General features: G+C 49.6%; 1 protein-coding gene across 1 annotated transcript in view; it reads right to left on the bottom strand.

The window, feature by feature from the left end:
• LOC137633593 (heat shock 70 kDa protein 14-like) overlaps positions 1 to 22,806 on the bottom strand; it is a 210,214-nt gene that overhangs the window by 72,626 nt on the left and 114,782 nt on the right. Inside the window, exon 4 of the mRNA XM_068365863.1 lies at positions 21,549 to 21,719. Within this exon, the coding sequence (XP_068221964.1) occupies positions 21,549 to 21,719 (171 nt within the window). The remainder of the gene's footprint in view (positions 1 to 21,548; positions 21,720 to 22,806) is intronic.

The following is a 22,806-nucleotide window of genomic DNA, read 5'->3' as shown; positions in this document are numbered from 1 at the left end:
CCAGAAGAGACCAATCCAGTAGAAACGTGTCTATGTGGATTGCTTCTGTATCTAGGACTGGAGAGCAATAGATTGGTAACCTTTTGGTCAACGAGGAGGCAAAGAGGTCTATGGTGGGTTGACCCCAAGTAGCCCAAAGACTCTTGCCCACGTCCTTGTGGAGGGTCCATTCCGTGGGTATCACCTGACCCCTCCGACTGAGACAGTCTGCCAAGACGTTCAAGTCCCCCTCGATGAATCTCGTCAACAGGGAGATGCCTCATTTCTTGACCATAAGAGAAGGTCCCTTGCGATCTCGAGCAGCGTGAAGGAGTGTGTGCCTCCTTGCTTGGAGATGTACGCCAAAGCTGTGGTGTTGTCTGAGTTGACCTCTACCACTTAGTTTCGAAGAAGCTTTCGAATATCATCAAGGCCAAGTGGACTGCTAATAGCTCCTTGCCGTTGATGTGCATGCTCTTCTGACTTGAGGTCCACAGACCCGAGCATTCCCGACCGTCCAGGGTCGCACCCCAACCCAAAGCCGACGCGTCTGAGAACAACACGTGGTTTGGGTTCTTGACTGCTAGGGATAGTCCCTCTCTCAGACTGATATTGCTGTCCCACCATTTCAGGCATGCCTTTACTGGTTCGGAGACTGGGAATGATACCGTCTCTAACGTCTTGTCCTAGTTCCAGTGAGAGGCTAGATGGAACCGGAGAGGCAGAAGGTGTAGTCTCCCTAGTGAGACAAACTGCTCCAGGGATGAGAGAGTCCCTATGAGACTGTTCCAACTCCTGACTGAACAAACGTTTTCTTTTCAGCATTAGTTGGACTTCGAGCAGGGCTTGTTCTATTCGGTGGCAGACAGAAAAGCCCGAAAAAAACTGGACTGCGAATCTCCATCCCCAAATATAGAATAATCTGGGATGGGATCAGTTGGGACTTTTAGGTTGACCAAAAGTCCCAACTCCCTGGCCAGACTCAACGTCCAATGTAGATCCTGCAGACAGCGAAGACTGGACGATGCTCTGAGAAGCCAGTCGTCCAAGTACAGGGAGGCTCGGATCCCCGATAGATGGAGGGATTTTGCCACATTCCTCATGAGCCTCGTAAACACGAGAGGAGCAGGACTGAGGCCAAAGCACAGGGCTCGAAACTGGTACCCCACATTCCTGTAAACAAACCTCAGAAACGGTTGGGAATCCGGGTGTATAGGAATGTGGAAGTATGCCTCCTGAAGGTCGAGAGAGACCATCCTGTCGCCTTCCATTAATGCTGTCAAGACAGCCTGGTAGACTTCATCGTGAAGTTTGTCTTGACAATGAACACATTGAGCGCACTTGCCTCTTACGTACTCCTGCAGTGAACATGGCTGCCAGATCATTGGAGCCATCCCTGAGGGACTTGTTCCTGCAGAGAACGTGGCTGTCAGATCATTGGAGCCATCCCTGAAAGCCTTGTTTATGCATGACATAATTGTACAGCAAAACTTCAAACGCTCGAAAAAACTCCTAACAGGAGATGGTCTAGCTCTGAAGTCGACCATAAAATCTTGGAGCGTCTCATGGCCAGGCGCCAGGGAGAGTCTATGAGGTTTGAGAAGTCTATCTGGGCAGAGGCAGGAACTCCCAAGCCGAGAACTTCTCCCGTGTCATATCAGACTCTCGCTCTATAAGCCAGCTTAAAAGTAGGGAAAGCAAAGGCTGTCTCCCCCAAACTCCTCCTGGTGATAAACCAGTCGCCTAGCAAACGTAAAGCTCTCTTAGAAGAGCGAGAGAGCACTAGCTTATAAAACAACGGCTTCGAAGTAGCTAGGCCTAGTGTAAACTCTGACGTTTAGGCGAACGAGGAGCAGCAGTTACAAAAAGATCCGGACAAAGATCCTTAAAAATCAGCATGATTTATTTAAAGTCCATAGAGGGCTGAGCAGCTTTAGGCTCCTCTCCGTCTGACAGAGTCCTCAAGGGAATATCAGTAGGAGGGGGAACAGCAACTTCCTCATCTGAAGGAACCTTGTCCGACAATAGCCGAGTCTCAAGCAAGGGAGAGACCTGCCGTGGTGGCAATGCTAGACAAACAGAGTCCACACGCAAAGGAGCAACAGTAGCAGTCAAGGACGCTATGTCATGTAACTGCTTAAAGGACTGACCAGCAACAACCAACAGGTGCGGGAGGACGCTCGACATCAACACGAGACTGCCTTGAATGCCTAGACTGAGCAGTCAAAACAACTCTTGACTGCGGTGCTTGACGCTCAACGTCAAAACAAGTCAACTTCGCTGGTTGGCGAACGTCCTGAACGTCAACAAGAGCATGCGGCAGCGGCTGAACGTCCACAAGCGGCTGAAAGTCAACACTGGACTGCATCGAGTGAGGCTCTACAAAACGTGACTGACGTGACTTTGTAACGTCAACGTCAACAGGACGAGCAAAGGTTCGTTTGGGCGGCTGACGGCCAGGATCTCGATCAGCTAAGCGGCGAGGATCATCGTGAACCTGCTCAGCAGAATAGTCCTCCATAAGAGAGGCAAGCTTATTCTGCATGTCTTGCCGTACAACCCATTTAGGATCAACGGGAATGGTTGCGGTAAGAGACGAGGGTAACGTCTGTGACTGCAAAACCTTGCCTACAAAAAGACTCTCGGAGCCTGTGTTACGCTTTTGTTTAGGCGGCGAGCAGTCTTCCGATGACTGCATAGGGTCAGAGCTGTCCTAATAGTTAAAACCAGGACGCTGGACCTGTCCTGAAAGGACTGACTTTCGCTTAAAGGGCCTCGAAACCTTGTTCCACGGTTTCTTATGCGAAAAGCCTTCGGATGACGAGGAGAAAATCGTCTCGCTGGTCTTATGGTAGGGGCGGTGTTGATGAGACACGCCTGAAACCATAGAGGGAACGTCTGTTCGCTGATCAAGTCCTCTCGAACCCATAAGTCGTACGACATTACTTCTCCCCTCGGCTTGGGAGCTTGCAAGAGGTCTCGGACTAGGCGAACGACAGGCACAAACAGACGAACCCTCGGTCGCAACACTGATAACACTTTGCGCAAATATCACTTTATCACTACGATTTTCTGTTTTGCACTTATTTCACTGAAATCGAATTTTTTAAACAATTCACATTAGGTATGAATAAAACTGATTTCTACCTGAAGCACGCAATTCTACCCTCATCAAAAGGTTATAATTGCGAAATCAGTCGTATAATGTAAGCACATTAATACAAGCAAAAAACAGTAAACATAATTTAAGATAAAAAGATCAGTGGCTGGGAAGGAGACTAAACACTAGTTCATTCAAAACTACGTTTTCAATCTCTCACCGTACAGTGCCTTGGGACGAGAATAAAAACTAAAAACGTTTTATCCTTTCTCCCCGTACAGAGACTAGGGACGAGAGTAAAAAACTGACTCGAGAACAACGTTACTCGCTTGGGACGAGAATAAAGATCGGAACGTTCTCTCTCCTCTCTCTCTCTCCGTCTCTATCTCTCTCTTGATTTCGCACCGAAGAGAAGAGCCCACTTACCTTTCGTCAATAAACAGGTTATTTGACCAAAGGAAAAACTGAAAGGTTTTTCAATTAAAAAGTTCCTTTAAAATAGTATTTAAAACATTTAAGCTTTGAAAGAAGAATGAACAAAACGTCAGAATCGATTTACTCTTTCTGCAAAGTGAAACCGTGATACTCTCTCTCTCTATCGTAACGATAGAGCGCAAACTGCGTAGCATAAATAAACTAAACGTTAGTTCATCTTTGAAACAGTACGAAGACTATTCAAAGAAAATCTTTCATAAAATATCTACTAAAAAATATTCATTTAATAAGTTTTAAATCATTTGCTCTGTAAAAGTTATTTACGATTGAAAGGGCTCAACGTTGTTTAACTTCGGTTTCCAAGTTAGGACCGCCTACTCTCAGGAAAGGTCGCATATAAACAAATCATTAAAATTTATCTTGATGTTTATTATAAATGGAAAGCTAATCGAAGAGGCCTAATAAAGGCGGTTGAGATATAAAATATATAGAGGAAAATCTATAATTAATTTATAACGTGATAAGATAATTGCTAAAAGCCTAAAACACACTTCCGTACTAAGGGAAGGGTCGGCCATTTAAAAGTCAAAGAAAGTCCAAAAAACAATCCAAAGTCATCAAAAATTAAATCTATCCAAAAACGAGTTCAAGATTTAAGTTGAAGATAAAACACCTGCACTGCGAAAGCTCAAACCAAAAGGAAGTACTTCACCAAATATGTTGAGAAAACTCCAGGTTATACAGCGAGTATTGATACGTCTTGTCGTTAAGGCCGACAGAGAAAAAATTGGGTCTGTTTACATGTATATGCCCTTGACATCATGTGGTCTGGGGCGACGTGACGGATGAGGGTGTAGATTCAGTGCAAGGTCAATGACCCTCCGAATCCATGCTGAGATGGTGTTCTTTGTGACCCTCCTCTTAGTCTTTCCTGTGCCGACGAACAGTGCTGGGGCGACGTGACGGATGAGGGTGTAGATTCAGTGCAAGGTCAATGACCCTCCGAATCCATGCTGAGATGGTGTTCTTTGTGACCCTCCTCTTAGTCTTTCCTGTGCCGACGAACAGTGCTGGGGCGACGTGACGGATGAGGGTGTAGATTCAGTGCAAGGTCAATGACCCTCCGAATCCATGCTGAGATGGTGTTCTTTGTGACCCTCCTCTTAGTCTTTCCTATGCCGACGAACAGTGCTGGCACACGAGGACGGGCTGCGGCTGCTCTCTTGAGGTACAGCCTCAAGCTCCTTACTGGGCATAGTAAGAGATGGTCTGGGTCATCTGTTACAGTACGGAGACTAGAAATCCGGAAGGAGTCGAATCGAGGATATGCTACTCCCAGGTTCTGAGTCTTAGCAATAAACTTAGGGACGAAGCTGAACGTTACCTCTCCCCATCCCCTTGATTGGCGATGTCATATGAGAGACCATGAAGTTCGCTGACTCGCTTGGCCAAGGCCAAAGCTAGCAGGAACACCGTCTTCCAAGTCAGGTGGCGATCTGTTGCCTGGCGTAATGGTTCATAGGGAGGTCTCTTAAGAGACCTGAGAACTCGAACCACGTTCCATGGGGGAGGTCTCACTTCCGACTGGGGGCAGGTAAGTTCATAACTCCATATGAGTAGAGAAAGTTCCACCCCGGAAGAAATGTCCATTCCTTTCAGTCTGAAGGCGAGGCTTAAGGCTGAGCGATAGCCTTTCACTGCCGAGACTGATAGGCGCATTTCTTCACGCAAATACATGAGGAACTCCGCTATTGCTGGAATAGTGGCATCAAGTGGAGAGATACCCATTCAACGACACCAACCACAGAAGACTTTCCACTTTGCCTGGTAGACCGCTGATGATGATTTCAGCAGATGTCCAGACATCCTAACCGCAACTTGTTGCGAAAATCCTCTCTCAGAGAGATGCTGGATAGTCTCCAGGCGTAAAGTTGTAGCAAAGCTACGGCTTTGTGGAAGATATTGGCGTGTGGTTGTTTGAGTAGATTGTGTCGTGGAGGGAGTTCTCTTGGAGGCTCCATTAGGAGTTGCAGAAGTTCCCGGTACCATTCTGCGTGATGCCATAACGGAGCTATGAGGGTCATTGAAAGATTGACCGATGTTCTGGTCTTGTTAAGTACCCTCCTCATCAGACAGAACGGGGGAAAGGCGTAAATGTCGATGTTGTCCCACTGTTGTTGGAGAGCATCTTGCCAGAGAGCCTTGGGGTCTGGGACTGGGGAACAGTACAGCGGGAGCCTGAAGTTCAGGGCCGTTGCGAAGAGGTCCACAGTTGGAGAACCCCACAAAGTCAGGACTTTGTTGGCTACTAGATGAACCAAAGACCACTCGGTACTCACTATCTGAGATGCTCTGCTCAGGTTGTCGGCGAGCACATTCCTTTTGCCTGGAATGAAGCATGCCGATAGTGGTATCAAGTGGATTACTGCCCATCTCAGTATTTCTACTGCTAAATGGAATAGTTGCTGCGAAAAAAAACCTCGTTTGTTGATGTAGGCCACTACTGTGGTGGTGTCGCTCATCACCACCACAGAGTGACTTGCCTGGTACTGTTGGAACTGTTGAAGGGCCAGAAAGATGGCCTTCATCTCTATGAGATTTATGTGGAGGTACTTTTCTGACTCTGACCAGAGGCCTGAATTCGTGTGGTGTAGCACGTGGGGGCCCCACCCTTTTTTTGAAGCGTCTGAAAACAGCATCAAATCCGGGGGGAGGACGAGAAGATCCACTCCCTTTCGTAGATTCTCGTCTGTTACCCACCACTGGAGGTCCGTCAGTTCCGCAGGTCCCATGGGGATCTGGATGTCCGGAGAGTCGTAAGCTTGATTCCACCGGGACTTGAGTTGCCACTGGAGGGATCTCATCCTGAGGCGACCATTGGGAACTAGACGGGCCAGCAATGAAAGGTGACCGAGGAGACGTAGCCATGATTGGGCTGGAAGTTCTTCTCATCTGAGAAAAGGTCTTGCGACCTTTCTCAGCCTTGCTATCCTGTCGTCTGATGGGAAGGCTTTGTGGAGAGAGGTGTCTATAATCATGCCCAAGTATACCAGTCTTTGAGTGGGAAGCAGAGAGGACTTCTCGAGATTTACCATGATCCCCAGATCCTGGCAAAGTCTCAGAAGTTGGTCTCGGTGTTGAAGAACGGTTGACACCGAGTCTGCTAGGATTAGCCACTTGTCCAGATAACGGAGGAGACGGATGCTAATCCTGTGTGCCCAAGATGATACTAGGATGAACACTCTGGTGAAGACTTGTGGTGCTGTGGAAAGACCGAAGCACAGCACCTTCAACTGGTATATTCTAGTGTCCAGGCTGAATCTTAAGTACTTCCTTGAAGACAGATGGACTGGGATCTGGAAGTACGCGTCCTTTAGGTCCAGTGTGCACATGAACTCTTGCGGTCTTACTGCTAGTCTGACTGTGTCTGCCGTCTCCATGCTGAACGAAGTTTGTATGACAAACTTGTTCAGACCTGAGAGGTCGATGACTGGTCCCAAGCCACAAGACTCCTTCTTTACAAGAAAGAGTCGACTGAAGAAGCCTGGGGAACCGTTGAGGACCTCTTGGAGACCGCCCTTCTTCAACATGGTCTGGACTTCTGCCCGAAGGCCTTGCCCCCTTGCCGATCCCATGGCAAGGGAGTTCAATGACACTGGATTCGTCTTCAGGGGAGGTAGAGATGTTATGAACGGGATGCGATATCCTAGACTGATCACGGAGATTGTTCAGGAATTGACCCCGAGTTGCTTCCACCTGTTTGCGCAACTCTGTAGGCATCCCCCCCTGGTGGAAATGCAGGGGGACTGCCTATCCTAGCGTTTGCGGCCTCGGCTACTCCCTCTAGGATTTTTACCTCACCTGGAGGACCTTTTGCCTTTCCTGTCTTTGAAAGGAAAGGGCTAGACACCATTGTCTTCTCTGCAGTTGTTGTCGTAGTGGTCTTGGTTGGATGGGACTACTGTGGTGCTGGAGGTTTGTAGGGGTTAGATGTTATAGCCCTATGGAAGAGAGAGTCTTGATGGGACTTCCTCCACCTCTCAGCAGCATGTTCCACATCCTTAGGCTCGCACAGAACAGACCCCTCTATGGAGGAATGTCTGAGGCTATTGATCTCGGTGCTAGGGACATTCTGGTGGAATCTCTCAGCTACTGCATCCCGACGTTTCAGGATGGTATTCGCCCACAAGTTCGAGACTTGGTGGGCTAGAAACTCGATCGTGCGAGTACCTGAGAGAAGGAAGGTTTCCATAGCTTTCCTGGTACATTCTTTGGAGAAATCCTCAGATCGTATCAGGATACCCAAGGTCCCCAACCAGATCTTGCATAGCACACTTCGCAACCTTCTCCTGGTTGAGGATCTCGGCTGCCGAGAACGAGACCTGCGGTTGGAAAGTCTCTCAAGAGGGACTCCCCTGGTTAGCTCTTCCAGCGAATGTTGAAGTGGAAGAGCTGAACAAGGCTCCTCCAGGATCCTGAAATACCTCCTCTGCTGTACGTGAGGAGGTGGGAGGAGCTTGTTCGTTGCTGGGCGATCTTGTCCCTGGTACCCTTTACCATTTGAGACCAGGGCAGGACTGCACTGGTCTTAGAGGGTTTTTGAGTACCAAAGACACGGTCTAGAACCATGTTTTTGCCTTCTCGAGGGGGGATCTCTGGGTCGGAAAACCTACTGAGAACCCTCATTAGAGTCAGAACCTGCCAAAATGAGTGTTCTGACTCCTGCTGGTCTACTTCTGTTGTAGGACTTGCAGCGAAGTCTCCTTCTATCCGCAAAGGCTCTTCTTGGGGAGAGTCTCGGACATTCCCCGAGTGGCTGGCTGGCTCCATCCTAACCCTAGTGGAGGACTTTGGCAATGTTTTGGAGTCTTTAGATTCCTTTTGGGGAAGGATGTAATACTCCAACATCGATGAGTATTGCATGTCCCTTCTATTCCCGGACTGTGAGGAACTCTCGGTGTGAAGAGAGGTTTTCTCCATTGGTGCGCTGGGGGAAAATCTCTCCTCGTGTAGTTCCCTTGGTGACGGAGATCATCGTCTGAAAGGGATCGAGAGATAGTCCGAGAAATAGGAGGAACTTGCCTTGATGGTCTGATTGGAGTCAGTTTCGCCCTTGGGGAAGTGACCGCGTCCAGAACTCCTCTTTTCCTCCTCAAAGGGGTAGAGGAAGCCATGGTTCCATGTCCTAGATCAGAGAGGACAGGCTTGAAAGCCTGGGTTACGGCTCTGATCAGGGCACTGAACCAGGGCTGTTGGCTGACAGACGCACTGTAAGACATACCCCCTGAAGGAATAAGGATCGACGGATCCCTGGGAGGAGTTACTGGTAGGGGTGGGTTCGCCTTAGGAAGTAGCTTTGGGATCCTGAACCGCTCTGCATGTTTCCCTTCTCCCACAATGCGCGGTGGAATGCGCTTGCGGGGAGGGGAATGAGGCGATGGCGACCTTGCCGGACGTCATTCCTTGTGGTGCGTAGGCTCGCGCGCGGGAAAATATTGGCGCTCGCGCGAGGGCGAGTAATGGCCCTCCCACGAGGGCGAGTAATGGCGCTCGCGCAAGGGTGAGTAATGGTGCTCGCGCGAGGGAGAATATTGGTGATCGCGAGGGAGAATATTGGTGATTGCGAGAGGGAGATTGTTGGAGCGCGCGTGCAAGAGCAATCCCGATGAGTGCGCAAGCGTGCGGGAGAGTGTTCTCGCGCGCCTGTCAAAGAATTAGGGGGCGCGCGCAGGAGAATGTTTCCGAGCGTGCAGTAGAATCATGAGGGGCACGCGGGAGAATGTTGGCGTGCGTCTCTAGGAGAGAGAGGGCGCGCATGCGAATCTCTGTGAGTGCTCGCATGAGAAAGATGGCGCGCAAGTGATCGCGAGGCTGGTGAGCGCTAGCGCGCCAGTAAAAGATGGCGCGAGGTGAGGGCAACAGGGTTGTTGCCTCACCTACGAACTTGCATGCAGGAAAGTGATGGCGCACAGGCTTTGTCTGGCGCACAGGCTTTGTCTGGCGCGCAAGATGGCGCTCAGAAGAGCGTGATGTGGGGCGCACATGTTGGCGCGCGGGAGAGCGCTGGCGCGTGGGAGGGCACTGTTGCGCAGGAGAATGTTGGCGTGCGGGAGAGCACTGGCGCGTGGGAGGGCACTGTAGCGCAGGAGAATGTTGGCACGCGGGAGAGCGCTGGCTCATGGGAGGGCACTATTTCACAGGAGAACGTTGGCGCGCAGGTGAGCACTGGCGCATAGGAGACCGTGGGCGCGTAGGTGCAGGGCACGTGGGCACGGGGCGCGTCGGTGCAGGAGCGCCCTGGTACGCAGGAGATCAATGACACGTGTGCACATATGGGCACGCACGGCGCGTGGTCAAACTCTGGTCAAGTTGGCGCGTAGGCGCATGTTGGCGCGTAAGCGCGTCAGGTTGTTGCGCCGCAGTGTTGGGGCCTGACGAGCTGCTAATGAGCGCTGGTCAGGTTGCGTGGGCGAGTGGTGCGCGGTACGTTGGCATGCAATAGCGCGCTTAGGAGGAGCCTTGTTAACCCTTTTACCCCCAAAGGACGTACTGGTACGTTTCACAAAACACATCCCTTTACCCCCATGGACGTACCTGTACGTCCTTGCAAAAAACTGCTAATTACAATTTTTTTTTTGCATATTTTTGATAATTTTTTGAGAAACTTCAGGCATTTTCCAAGAGAATGAGACCAACCTGACCTCTCTATGACAAAAATTAAGGCTGTTAGAGCAATTCAAAAAATATGTACTGCAAAATGTGCTTGAAAAAAAAATAACCCCTGGTGGTTAAGGGTTGGAAAGTTCCAAATAGCCCGGGGGTAAAAGGGTTAAGCCCATGCAGAAACGGTGATGGAAGGTCGGCAGGTCTGTCGGGTGGATGGTAGACGTGTCCTTTAAAAGGACGACCATCCACCGAAGGAGATCGCAAACGATCTGCAGAGAGGTCCAAGACCGAGGTCACAAGACTGGTTGCAGGTGCAGTGATGGATGATTGGTCTAGAGGCTCCTCTGCGGGGGACTGCATAGACGACGTTGAACCAAAGAGGCGCCTCCTCACCGCAGGTGAAGGAAGCCTCTAAGGTGAAGAGGAAGGCGAGCCTTCCAACGGATGCGCCCTCTGGGGGCCGTTGGATCAGCAAGCTGACCGTCAGCAGTCCTCCGAAGAGGAGTCTCTGTGAGTGAACTACCCCGAGGGGCAAAAACACTAGCAGGAGAGACTGATGATGAACTTAGTTTCCCCCTCGGAGGATGGTCAGGAACGGGGGAAACTAAGCCGCCAGCTACCGTAGAGTTTGGAGTGGCAGAGATGGGTGACGCCGCATGAGACACCTCTTGACACAACAACGTCGACAAGTGTCAGGGGATCTACCTCTGAGGGTGATGACGATTGCTTGACAGAAGCACCCAGGCATATGTAATCAAGCAAAACCTACTTGGAGGGCGAACCCGTGAGCCCCAAGGAGGACCAAATCTGAAAAAGGGAAGTTGGTGACAAGGCCTCCCCCGTGGGGTGAGGTGGTGCTGCTTTGCTAGGGGAAGCAATGTCATCTCTCGAGACCCGAGGTTGGACAGAAATAAATCTGTCTACGCTACTACTCGACGGTTTCCCGAAAGAGACCGATCGAGTAGGAGCTTCGGAGGAGGTTTGGGCGACGGAAGAAGAGGCCTTGGGTTTTTCTTCCTTTGAAGCAACCTTCGAAGGAGAAACATCCCGCTTGGACTTCTTCTTCCGCCTTTACAAAAACCTCTCCCACTGGGAAGAAGACCACTCCCTACACCCACTACACTTGTTGACACTATCACACCGTTGGCCTCTGCAAGAAGGACAAAGGGCGTGAGGATCAGTCTCGACCGCCGACATGAATGTTCCACAGGGGCGGTCGGAAAACCCAGGGCAGGTGCGCATGGTCGCAGAAAGCAACTTCAGACACACTAAGAGAAAAGAAAAAGCAAAAAGGCATTAATGGCTGCCAAATATCGGCGAGGATGAAGAGCAGTAACGTCCGTTCACCATCCGAGCCGAGAGCAAAGTGAGCTCAATCACAGGTGTGCGAGGGGGAGTTGTAGCAAGCTACCCTCCCTACCCCCCGCTAACTAGTGGTGTGGGTAGTTAACCCTTGTTAAAAATTAATGGCTCGTCATTTCAGCTACGCCAAAAGTAATACCCCTATTAAATAGCGTGGTTTGTATTCCAGTTACGGAACAAACAAATTGTGGTATTTAATGATAGAAATTTGTTTCACCAAACCTTTCATTACTTAAAATACAGTAATGCCTCACCTCACAACATGAAATTAATTGGTTCCGTAGTGACTTTCGTAACATGATTTTTTCGTCTTGTGAGTCGCCTTTTACATGTAAATAGCCTAATTTGTTCCAGACCCTACAAAAATGACAAATTCGAAGATAATTTGTATTTTTCCTAACCATACAAACCTTAGCTATTTACAAAGGGTTATTACTTTTAGCGTAGCTGAAATGGCGAGCCATTAGAATTTAACGAGGGTGTATTACCCCCGCGCTAGTTAGCGGGGGGGGGGGGTAGGGGAGTGGTAGCTAGCTACCCCTCCTCCCCCTCACACACAGGTGAATACTCACTTTCACTTAGAGGTAGGACTTGTCTTGGGGGACAGGGCTGGCGGGCAAATATGTGTAAATAGCTAAGGTTTGTATGGTTAGGAAAAATAAAAATTATCTTCGAATTTGTCATTTGTTCCGTAACCGAAATACAAACCACGCTATTTACAAAGGGTGACTTATCCCTTAGGAAGGGTGGAAAGTCCCCAGCCATACTGGCTTTGGCTTTACCCGGGGACTCAGAATCCGAGTGAGTCGCACTCGAGAAAAGGAGTCCCTGCACCTCACAAGTTCCTTGCTCCGCAAGGAACCATGTGGCCTACGTAAGCTTGTGTGTGAAGGAAGAAGTGTGACCCGTCTTAGGCAGTTGACCTGGAGTTCCAGAAGGAACTCTGGGTTAGGACGTTCCCAATACCACCTCGTCAGGGTATGGGGGACGCGACAGTATTGACTCAATACTCGGAACACAAGGAAGCATGGTTTACCTGCAGAGGTTCGAGGTCAGCTATGCAGAGACCAGGATGCTGCTTCCCCGTAGAGGGGATGATGAAGAAAGAAGTGAGGGCCAGACATACTTCTTTCGTTCATGCAGACTAAAACCTGATAACAATGCCCTCAACCTTCTGCTACCTGTCCAAAAAGGAGCCTGAGGTTAGACCAGCTGTTGTGTAGCCACCACAGAGCGATAGAAAACGTATCGAGACTCCTGTGGGTCACGCCCTGCAGGAAGCGGGCTGCGAAGGTCATCAGACGCTTCCAGACTCCAGCTTGTAGCACCTGCGTCACAGAGTATTATTACTCGAAGGCGAGGGACGGGGGAGGGTCTGGAGACAGGTCGAGATGAATGTCCTTGAGTCCGGGCTGAAGAGGTATACTGGTGACTCTCCCCCCATGTCCTCCTTGTGTTCCCAAATCGGCTGCAACTGAGGACAAACTGCAGCTGTTCCCAGCGCTAACCTCTCGATTCCTTTACTGGCAAGAAAGAGAAGGTCTTGGGACATCAGATACAGAATGGAGACTCGAAATCTTGAATGAATCGGACCGAAGGGCCGGGACCCTCAGATTCTGAGCCTAGCCAACAACTCAGGAGCGAGCCTGAATGTTGCCTTCCCCTCTTCCTTAGAAAGGGGGTAGTAGTAAGAGACCAAGAAGATTGCTTACACACTGGCCGTGGCCAGAGTGAGCAGAAGACCCAAGGCGGAATACAATCCGAGGCCTGTCGTAAAAGGGTCTTGAGAAGATCTCTTAAAGGACTAAAAGTCCGAGCCATGCTCCAAGTTGGAGGTCTTCCTCCGACTAGGGCAGGGACGATCGTAGCTTCGCATGAGCGAGAATAGATCCAGCGGGCAGGAAAAAGTTATTCCTTTAAGCCTGAAGGTCAGGGAAAGGCTGAGCGACAGGCTTCATTGCCGAGAGCGGAAAGGAGTTTCCTCCCGCCGAAAGGCAATAAGACCGTTATTGCTGGAGAAGAGGCCTCACGGGAAGAGGTATATCTCCCACGGCACCAACCACCTTAGACTCTTCACTTTGCCTGGGAGACCCCTGTGGATGACTATCGCAGACGACGCGACCTCCGTACCGGGACTGTAGCGGGTTGTCTCTTCTAGAGGAGGAAGCGTAGTGTCTCCAGGCATGAAGCCGAAGCGACGCCCCGGTTCGGGAGAGATGTCGCAGTGTGGTTGCTTGAGTAGTCTGCGCCGTGGGAGAAGCTCTCCCGGGAGTTCCATCAGGGGAAGCAGAGGGTCCAGAAACCGTTCTGCGCATAGTCCCAGTGGAGCTCTCCCATTGAAAGGTTGACAGACAACCTGGTTTTGTTGAGACCCATTGTCCGCAGACAAAAAGGAGGGAAGACGCAGGCGTCAAAGTTGTCCCACCATCACCGGAATGCATCTTGCCAGAGTCTCGGGGTCTGAGACTGGGGGGAAGACTAGCGGAAGCTTGAGGTTCCAAGGTGTCGCGATCAGGTCCCCCAGACCAGCACTTGCTGGTTACCCAAGGTCAAAGACCCCTAGGTACACTCTCTCTATGAGGCTCTGCTCGGATAGTCTGAGAGAAACATTCCCCTGCCTGGAATGAGAGAGCCGATGGTGGAATTGAGAGAATCTCAATCATCCCGGTATCTCTACTGCAAGATGTGAAGGTGTGAAAATGCGTCCCCTGCTGGTTAGAATGAAGTCGACGCGCAACGGGGCGACTTGGCAGGAGCTGTAGGATCTGAAGAGGGGCCAGACTAAGGCCCTTAAGCCTGCCTGAATGATGGAGAGGTATCCTTCAGGTCTTGACCATAGGCCTGGACCGGAACATGCCCCCCCCCCCCCTTTCCTTTGACGAGTCCGAGAACCGCATCAAGAATGTGGGGAAAGGACGAGAATATCCACTACCATCAAGAGGCTCCATAGGTCAACACCCATTGCAGGTTTAATAGTTCCGCTGGTCCCATAGGGCCAGGGAGTCCGGTTAAACATTGCCTGAAGCCACCGGAACTTGGATCGCCCCACATGGAACTTATCCTGAGGCGACCGTTCGGACTATAGACGGGTCAATGAGGAAAGAAGAACTAGGAAACGTTCCAAGGTAGGGCTGAAAGCTCTGCTTGACTGAGAACAGGTACTGCGACTCTCCTCAGTCTTGCCACAGTCAACCGAAAGGAAGGCTCGGAGGATGTGGTAACAGAATCTGGCGTCCCCAGGTGGTCACCCATCCAAGTACCGACGTTGCTTAACCTCGCTGGACGGACGAGAAGCGGGGTTTCCAATGTGGTAAGGCGGTTGACTCAATATCATGGCCAGATACTCCAGATGTTGAGGCAGAGGAAGAGAAGGCTCCAAGCAAAATACCATGAGCCCACACTCATGGTCAGCATCCGGAAGCTTGTCCCGGCGCTGAAGAAGGTCGAAACCCGAGCCTACCGGAGTTGACCAGCCCTCCAAACAGCAGAGGAGGCGGAAGCCTGCACCTGAGCGGCCAAGAGGAAGGCAGGGAGAGTTCTCTGGGGAAACAAACCTGCTATGCCACGGCGGGATAGCCACACTGCATCATAAGCAGGAATACTTGCAGTCTAGGCTGAATTCGACGAGCACCCTGGAAGATGGATGGAATGGAAACTGAAAGTACCCGTCCTTCCGATCCAGGGTTAAAGGAGTCCTGTCGCCTCGTTACCAGACTGATCGATTCTGCTGGTCTACGCTGGCCGAAGTTTGTTCGACAAACTTGATCAGGGCTGAGAGGTCGACTATGGACATCCCCTCTCAGATCCTTCCTGAGGGGGCCGGGGGTGAAGCCGTCGATGATCCTAAGGAAGACCTTCGCCTAAGGTATGGATCATTCTGCCCAACCGGGCAACTCTGCTGATGCTATGGCATAGAGGTTCAGAGACACTGAATTCGCTGACAGAGACGGCAGGCGCGATATCCTTGGCTACTCACAGAGATTGTGCGGGAATGGGCATCAGGAAGCTGTCATTCGGATGAGTAACCTTAAGCATCCTCCCAGCGAAAAAACTTGCAATCCTAGAGTTCATGAACTCCTTTTAGGACTATGCCCCCCCGGGGGAGTCTCCCGTGCCATCTGTTCCTGACAGGAGGAAACTGCAATTGGACACCTTGTCCCAGTTGTCGTAGCCGATAACTTAGGCCGACGTGGTTGAAAGAAAAGGGCGCTGGAGCCCTGCAGAGTCTGGAAGAAAGCGCCTTGGAGGAGTGAAACCGGAAGTCGATTTACTCCGCACAGCAGCTGTCTAAGTCTCTGTCCTTGGGCACAGACAAAACTCTTCTCAAGGATGGAAGGGTGTCTGAGGTCGTCGACCTCCACAGATGAGACACCCGAAGGAAGCCTTCAGTCAGCGCGTCCAGATGGTACAACATCGAGCTTGTCCGCAAGTAGATACCTAACGACGAAAGGCCAAGGTGCCTGAGCTCGAGAGGAGGAAAGTACCCTTGATCTTCCTGTAGCTTCCTTGAACCAAACCTCGGGCCGTAACCGAGGAGGGAAAGAACCTGGTAAGCTCCCAGAGGAAGAGATAAGCAGTCACCCCTTGTCCGATGGAGAAATCTTGAACGGAAAGCCCCCCCGCCAAAAATCCTTCCAGGGCGGGAGAAGGAGAGAGTACTCGTACAGGAGAGGGGACCCTCGAGACCGACCTCTTGGGAACCAACTTCGCCCTGGGGGAAGTCACCACGAAGTCCACTCCTCTCTTTCTCTTCAGCGTAGGAGAGACAGCCGCTGGTTTGTTACCCTGGTCGGCGAGTGCTGGTTTCATAACCCTCATTAACGCCCGTGCCAGCGGACCAAACCATGTCTGCTGCTCCAAGGACACAGAGTCCGAAATCCTCGCTAAGGTGAAAGGGATCGGGCGATCCTTTGGAGTGGACACGACGGTACCTGCCTGAAAAGAAGGTGGGGAAGAATGCTGTACTGACCTGTCTTCGTCCTGCACTACCAACCTGTGCTTGGATGGAGGTGATCCCGAGTGCCGTCTAGGAGCACGCGTCCCTGCTGCTACCACCGGCTGTGGAATTCGCCGCGAACTAAGGTCGCGCGAGGGCGAACGGTTGCGCAAAGGCGAACTGTCGCGCGGGCGCGCAGGCGAGCGGTCGCGCGGGCACGCAGGCGAGCGTTCGCGCGGGCGAGCGGTCGCGCGGGCACGCAGGCGAGCGTTCGCGCGGGCGCGCAGGCGAGCGGTCGCGCGGGCGCGCAGGCGAGCGATCGCGCGGGCGCGCAGGCGAGTGGGCGTGAGGGTGGGCAGGTAAATGAACACGTGTTCGAGGCGACGAACGCAAGCGATGGCGTGACGGCGAGGGATCGTACTGCCGCGTAGGTGAAGAAGATCGCTGGCGATAATGACCGCGTGATGGTAAGCGATGGCGAGCAGCATGTGTAGGTGAATGATCGCGTGATAGGGTGCGATGGTGATCAGCATCCGCAAGAGGGCGAGCGTTCAGGGTTGTGCGATGAGGAGCAGCATGCGTAAGCGGGCAATCGTGCAGGGTTGTGCGATGGCGAGCAGCATGCGCAGGTGAATGATCGCGTGAAAGGGTGCGATGGTGATCAGCATCCGCAGGAGGGCGATCGTTCAGGGTTGTGCGATGAGGAGCAGCATGCGTAAGCGGGCGATCGTGCAGGGTTGTGCGATGGCGAGCAGCATGCGCAAGTGAATGATCGCGTGAAAGGGTGCGATGGTGATCAGCATCCGCAGGAGGGCGATCGTTCAGGGTTGTGCGATGAGGAGCAGCATGCGTAAGCGGGCAATCGTGCAGGGTTGTGCGATGGCGAGCAGCATGCGCAGGTGAATGATCGCGTGAAAGGGTGCGATGGTGATCAGCATCCGCAGGAGGGCGATCGTTCAGGGTTGTGCGATGAGGAGCAGCATGCGTAAGCGGGCGATCGTGCAGGGTTGTGCGATGGCGAGCAGCATGCGCAGGTGAATGATCGCGTGAAAGGGTGCGATGGTGATCAGCATCCGCAGGAGGGCGATCGTTCAGGGTTGTGCGATGAGGAGCAGCATGCGTAAGCGGGCGATCGTGCAGGGTTGTGCGATGGCGAGCAGCATGCGCAGGTGAATGATCGCGTGAAAGGGTGCGATGGTGATCAGCATCCGCAGGAGGGCGATCGTTCAGGGTTGTGCGATGAGGAGCAGCATGCGTAAGTGGGCGATCGTGCAGGGTTGTGCGATGGCGAGCAGCATGCGCAGGTGAATGATCGCGTGAAAGGGTGCGATGGTGATCAGCATCCGCAGGAGGGCGATCGTTCAGGGGTTGAGGGTTGCGCGATGGCGATCAGCATCCGCAGTTGAGGGTCGCACGATGGCGATCAGCATCCGCAGTTGAGGGTCGTGCGATGGCGATCAGCATGCGCAGGTGAGCTAGTAGCTGGCGAACCATGTTCCTTCAGAAGTGTTGGAGAACGTTGGCGTGCCAGTTGTAACACACGTGGGCGATCCGGAGATCGCTGGCGAGCTGATGATCGCTGGCGAGCTGACGATCGCTGGCGAGCTGATGATCGCTGGCGAGCTGATGATCGCTGACGAGCAGAAGGCTACGCGAAGAAGCCTGCGCAAAGAAGAAGAGTCCTTGACCCCGACCTGAACCGAAGTTCTAGATCGCGAGGGCGAACGTGGGCGCACAGGGCACGTAACAGGAACCGCAGGGAAGATCATCTTGAAAGCGCTGACGAACAGGAGAGCGCTGATGAGCAGAAGGGCGCGCAGGGAAACCCTGACACGCAAGGGAAGAACCCCCGTGGGGGCAACCCTTTGCCCCGAAGGGATCGTTGTCCGCCGGGAGACTGATGTCCGTCGGAAGACCGCTGTCCGTCGGGCAGACCGTTGTCCGTCGGGCAGACCGTTGTCCGTCGGGAAGACCGTTGCCCGTCGGAAGACGAGATCAGACTGCTGTCCATCTGCACCAAGGCAGAAGATCGAGAAAAAGGAGTTGTAGGCTGCAAACGGAGATCTAAAAGGGCGCCTCAAGCACCCTTATAGGGAGATGAGAGGCCCTTACGACGAGGCGGACGGAGGGCCTTACGGCGAGGGAGGCCAACAGCAACAGAAGAAACCTCCGAAGAGGAGTCTCTATGAGTGTACTCTCTCGCGAACGAAAGAGAAACACTTCGTGGAAGAGACTGGTCAGCCAGTGACCTAAAAGGAGCAATCCTCCGAAGAGGAGCTCCTGCAGTTGCCCAGCCCCTTGAGCGAAACTGCAGGTGCGACCGCTCAGCACCAAGAGCATAGTCGCACGAAAAAAAAGGCAAGAGAAGAACCCCCCAAAAGGGGAAAACTCAAGCCTGGACAGGAAAAACTTCCCTCGGAAGGAAAGTTATCCGCCCAAGGAGGCAAGCCTCCTGACTGTTCTAAAATGAACTGGAGAGCTGTCCGTCGACACGGGAGTACTACCAGTAGAAGGAGACACGCCCCTGACGAAAATACAAGGGGGGAGGCAGCAACAGCCGAATCCCCAGGACTCAACCAGACAGCTCACACCGTTGCTATATTACAGAAACGAACTAGATCGGTAACTGTAAAAAAAATAAAACAAATAATATTAGTACACATTCATTCCCCCGGGAAAGCTCCGAAGAGGAATCCCGAGGGAAAGGAACAAGAATTACACAACAGGCACGTGCCCTCACAACCACTTACACTCGCGGAAGGAGAGCTGTAACCAAAACAGAATTATAACAATTATAATTATGTAATTTAAAAATGAATGAACACTAAAGAAAGAACGAAAACCCCAAAAGGAATCGTTCTACAAGCTGAAAAACAAAAAACAACTACAATTAGATTCATAACTAATTGATACAAACGTACGGCGAAGCAACCCCCCCCCCCACACGGAAAGGAAGCTAGGCTACAAGGGCGTAGTAACACGTAGTAAAAGGGTGAACGACCTCAAGAGAGAGAGAGAGAGAGAAAGACATAAGTCAAACTCGATCGCCACCCGTAAAATACGCCGTGGTGGCCTAACTGCCGAGGCCTCCACGTAGATATCGTACACTACACACACACATCTGAAAAGGAAACTTACTTATTTCTATACTCAAATATATATACAAACATGAAAACATGTTTACATATATATTGAGTAAAAGAAAAGTAAGCGATTAAGTAAAGACAAAACAGACAATGGCTGCCAAGCAAGGACCAAGACAGAGACGTCTGTCACAGTCCGAGCCAAAAGTTAAAGTGAGTATTCACCTGTGTGTGAGGGGGAGGAGGGGTAGCTAGCTACCACTCCCCTACCCCCCCGCTAACTAGCGCGGGGGTAATACACCCTCGTTAAATTCTAATGGCTCGCCATTTCAGCTACGCTAAAAGTAATAACCCTTTGTAAATAGCGTGGTTTGTATTTCGGTTACGGAACAAACACCACATTAGATGATTATATAAAGGATACACTCCACTATACAATATTCAACAAACAGCTAAAATTATTTTAATCATTCAATAATAACTTGACCATTGGTTACCTGTAAAAGAAATTTATAATTAGAGCAAACAGTAAAAATACAGTGACAAAAATGTGGAACCTTACCTTTGGAGTAAGGCGATGTCCGAGAGCGAAGTGGCAAAGCGGTACAAGAGGATGACAAACAGCGGAAAACATTAACAAGTGGCAGAAAACGCAAACACTCAACTTTCCAAAACAGATTAATAAATAACAGAAAACATTAACACTTAATCTTAATAAACACATTAACAAATGGCAGAAAATATTAACACTCAACCTTACGATAAACTTAAAATTCAATTTTTTTTTTTTTGCCTTTTTCTAATTTTTATATTTTTTACTTTACATTTCTATTTTATAAATTTAATTACATATTTTCTTCATCACTGCCACTACTTTTCTTTCGTTTTATCATCTTGCACTTGGTCTGCTTGTACCGAAGGCCTTTTTTTTTTAAATTGTCCAAAGTAGCTTGTTTCTGCCTGCCGCACATATTCCTTCACGATCACACTTAACCGCATGCCAGCCCTGCATTTCTTGATTATTTCTATATTCGTCTCCATACAAAGCATCATCCTCTTCTTTCCCTGGACACCAGCAACTTTCTTGGGACCCATGACTAATAAACTAACGTAATAATACAGACAATACAGTACAATAATTACGAAAGTGTAATCACAAACACTAAGTCAATGCGTACGATACCGCTGCCGAAACGAAAAGAAATAGGAACGCCAATGCACAGATGCATGATGGGTTACAGTACAGAAGAAGCTGACCAAAAAGAGAGCAGGATCTTATGGTGGTAACTTGCATCTGACTAGGGAGATAACTAATGGGAGCGAGGGAGGATGGTGGCGAGTTTACGGGCTGGTGGGGCGTGAATTTCAGAATCAGTCTCAGACATGGTCAGGCTCTCGTACCGTACCTCCTTTTGTTGCCCGAAACATTTTTCGTGACGCGAGTCGTAAAATTCTTTGCATCTCGTTTCGCAGAGTGAAAATTTTGTATGCAGATTCTTTCGTGTCGAGGTATGACTTGGTCAAATTCCAAATCTGTACGAGAAGCATTGCGTCAAATCTAGGTAAAGCAATTTATACTGTTTAAGGTTTAGAAATATTCTAACTATGTTGAGTAATTTGGTTACCTTTAAATTATTAATTTTTGTAGTGTTATCTGGTATGGTATTCTGGTATCTATGAAAAAATTACAAATTTTGATATAATTTGTAATTTTCCTAGCTATACAAACTTGGTCGTTTACAAATTTCAAAATTAAAAGATAAATTCAAGCTATTGATGATGCCCTCAGAAGTAGAAAGTGACATCATTCAATCTATTAGAACATTGCTAAAATGGAATTTTGAAATGAAAAGATGAGTTCAAAAGTAAAAATGGCAGAAAATTTCCTAAACAAACCAAAGTTTTTTTCTTTAAGTTATCTTTTGAGGGTGAATATAGTAAAATAAAGCAAATCCCATTTCTAATATTAAATAATATTAGCATTTACCTGAGCAAGTACATTTTCCTCTTCAGGGTTCTCTGAGCATTTTTCTCCTTCATAAAAAATCACTGAACATTGTGATGAAGTCAGACTCGGAAGAGACAAATTTATACTGTGACGGGAGTGAGTAGGAGTGCCTCTACTGAAGAGACATTCGTTGCTGTCAGTCCCTGAAATCTTGAAAAAACAAATAAAAAGTTACCATGATAATTTAGTACTAGTGCAATTATTGCATAATTTAGCTTACTATATGCTCTATAACTTGGATATAAAAAGACTGTAACTTACATAAACCAACACCAAGACTGCAAGAAAAATAAAAAAAAAAATATACAAAAAAGGCTGGCAAACTAACTACTCCAGATCCTGTGACTATGCGATTGATTTTATGTTTAATTTATTTAATTTATAAACATCTCAATGCAATAAAAGAAAATTACTGGTCATAGCATTGTGGCTCTGGGTGGCGATTAGGATGACAATGAATCAATTGGAATCTGATCCTCAACAGAAGTAAAAACTAACAGTCCTGGTGTTACCACTGGTCTAATAGAGTAAAACTCTGAAATCAGCTTTATACTAATTGACCCCCTCCCTTAGATAAAACCTTTTAAACATAACCTAACACCTCAATAAACTAACAACCAAAACCAAATTAACATTAGAATTTCATCCAAAAGGTAGCAGATAGTAGGTTGGCCAGGGCACCAGCCACCCGTTGAGAAACTACCGCTAGAAAGTTATTGGGTCCATTAACTGGCCAGACAGTACTACATTGAATCCCTCTCTCTGGTTGCAGCTCATTTTGTCTTTGCTTACACATACTCCAAACAGTCTGGGCTATTCTTTCCACATTCTCCTCTGTCCTCACACACCTGACAACACTGGGAATACCAAACATTTTTCTTTGCACAAGGGGTTAACTACTTCAATGTCATTGTTCAGTGGCTACTTTTCTCTTGGTAAGGGTAGAAGAGACTCTTTAGCTATAATAAACAGCTCTTCTAGGAGAAGGACACTCCAAAATTAAACCGTAGTTCTCTAGTCTTGGGTAGTACTATAGCCTCTGTACCATGGCCTTCCACTGTCGTGGATTAGAGTTCTCTTGCTTGAGGGTACATTTGGGCACCCTGCTCTTGTTTCTGTTCCTCTTGATTGTTTTGAAGATTTTATAGTTTATATATAATGTATCTAATTTAATGTTGTTACTGTTCTTAGAACATTTTATTTTGATTATTTATTACTTCTCTTGTAGCTTATCTTT

Source organism: Palaemon carinicauda, chromosome 3, assembly GCF_036898095.1.
Source record: "Palaemon carinicauda isolate YSFRI2023 chromosome 3, ASM3689809v2, whole genome shotgun sequence".
Taxonomy (NCBI): domain Eukaryota; kingdom Metazoa; phylum Arthropoda; class Malacostraca; order Decapoda; family Palaemonidae; genus Palaemon; species Palaemon carinicauda.
Note: the sequence above shows the minus strand (reverse complement) of the source record. Positions and strands in the feature narration are given on the sequence as shown.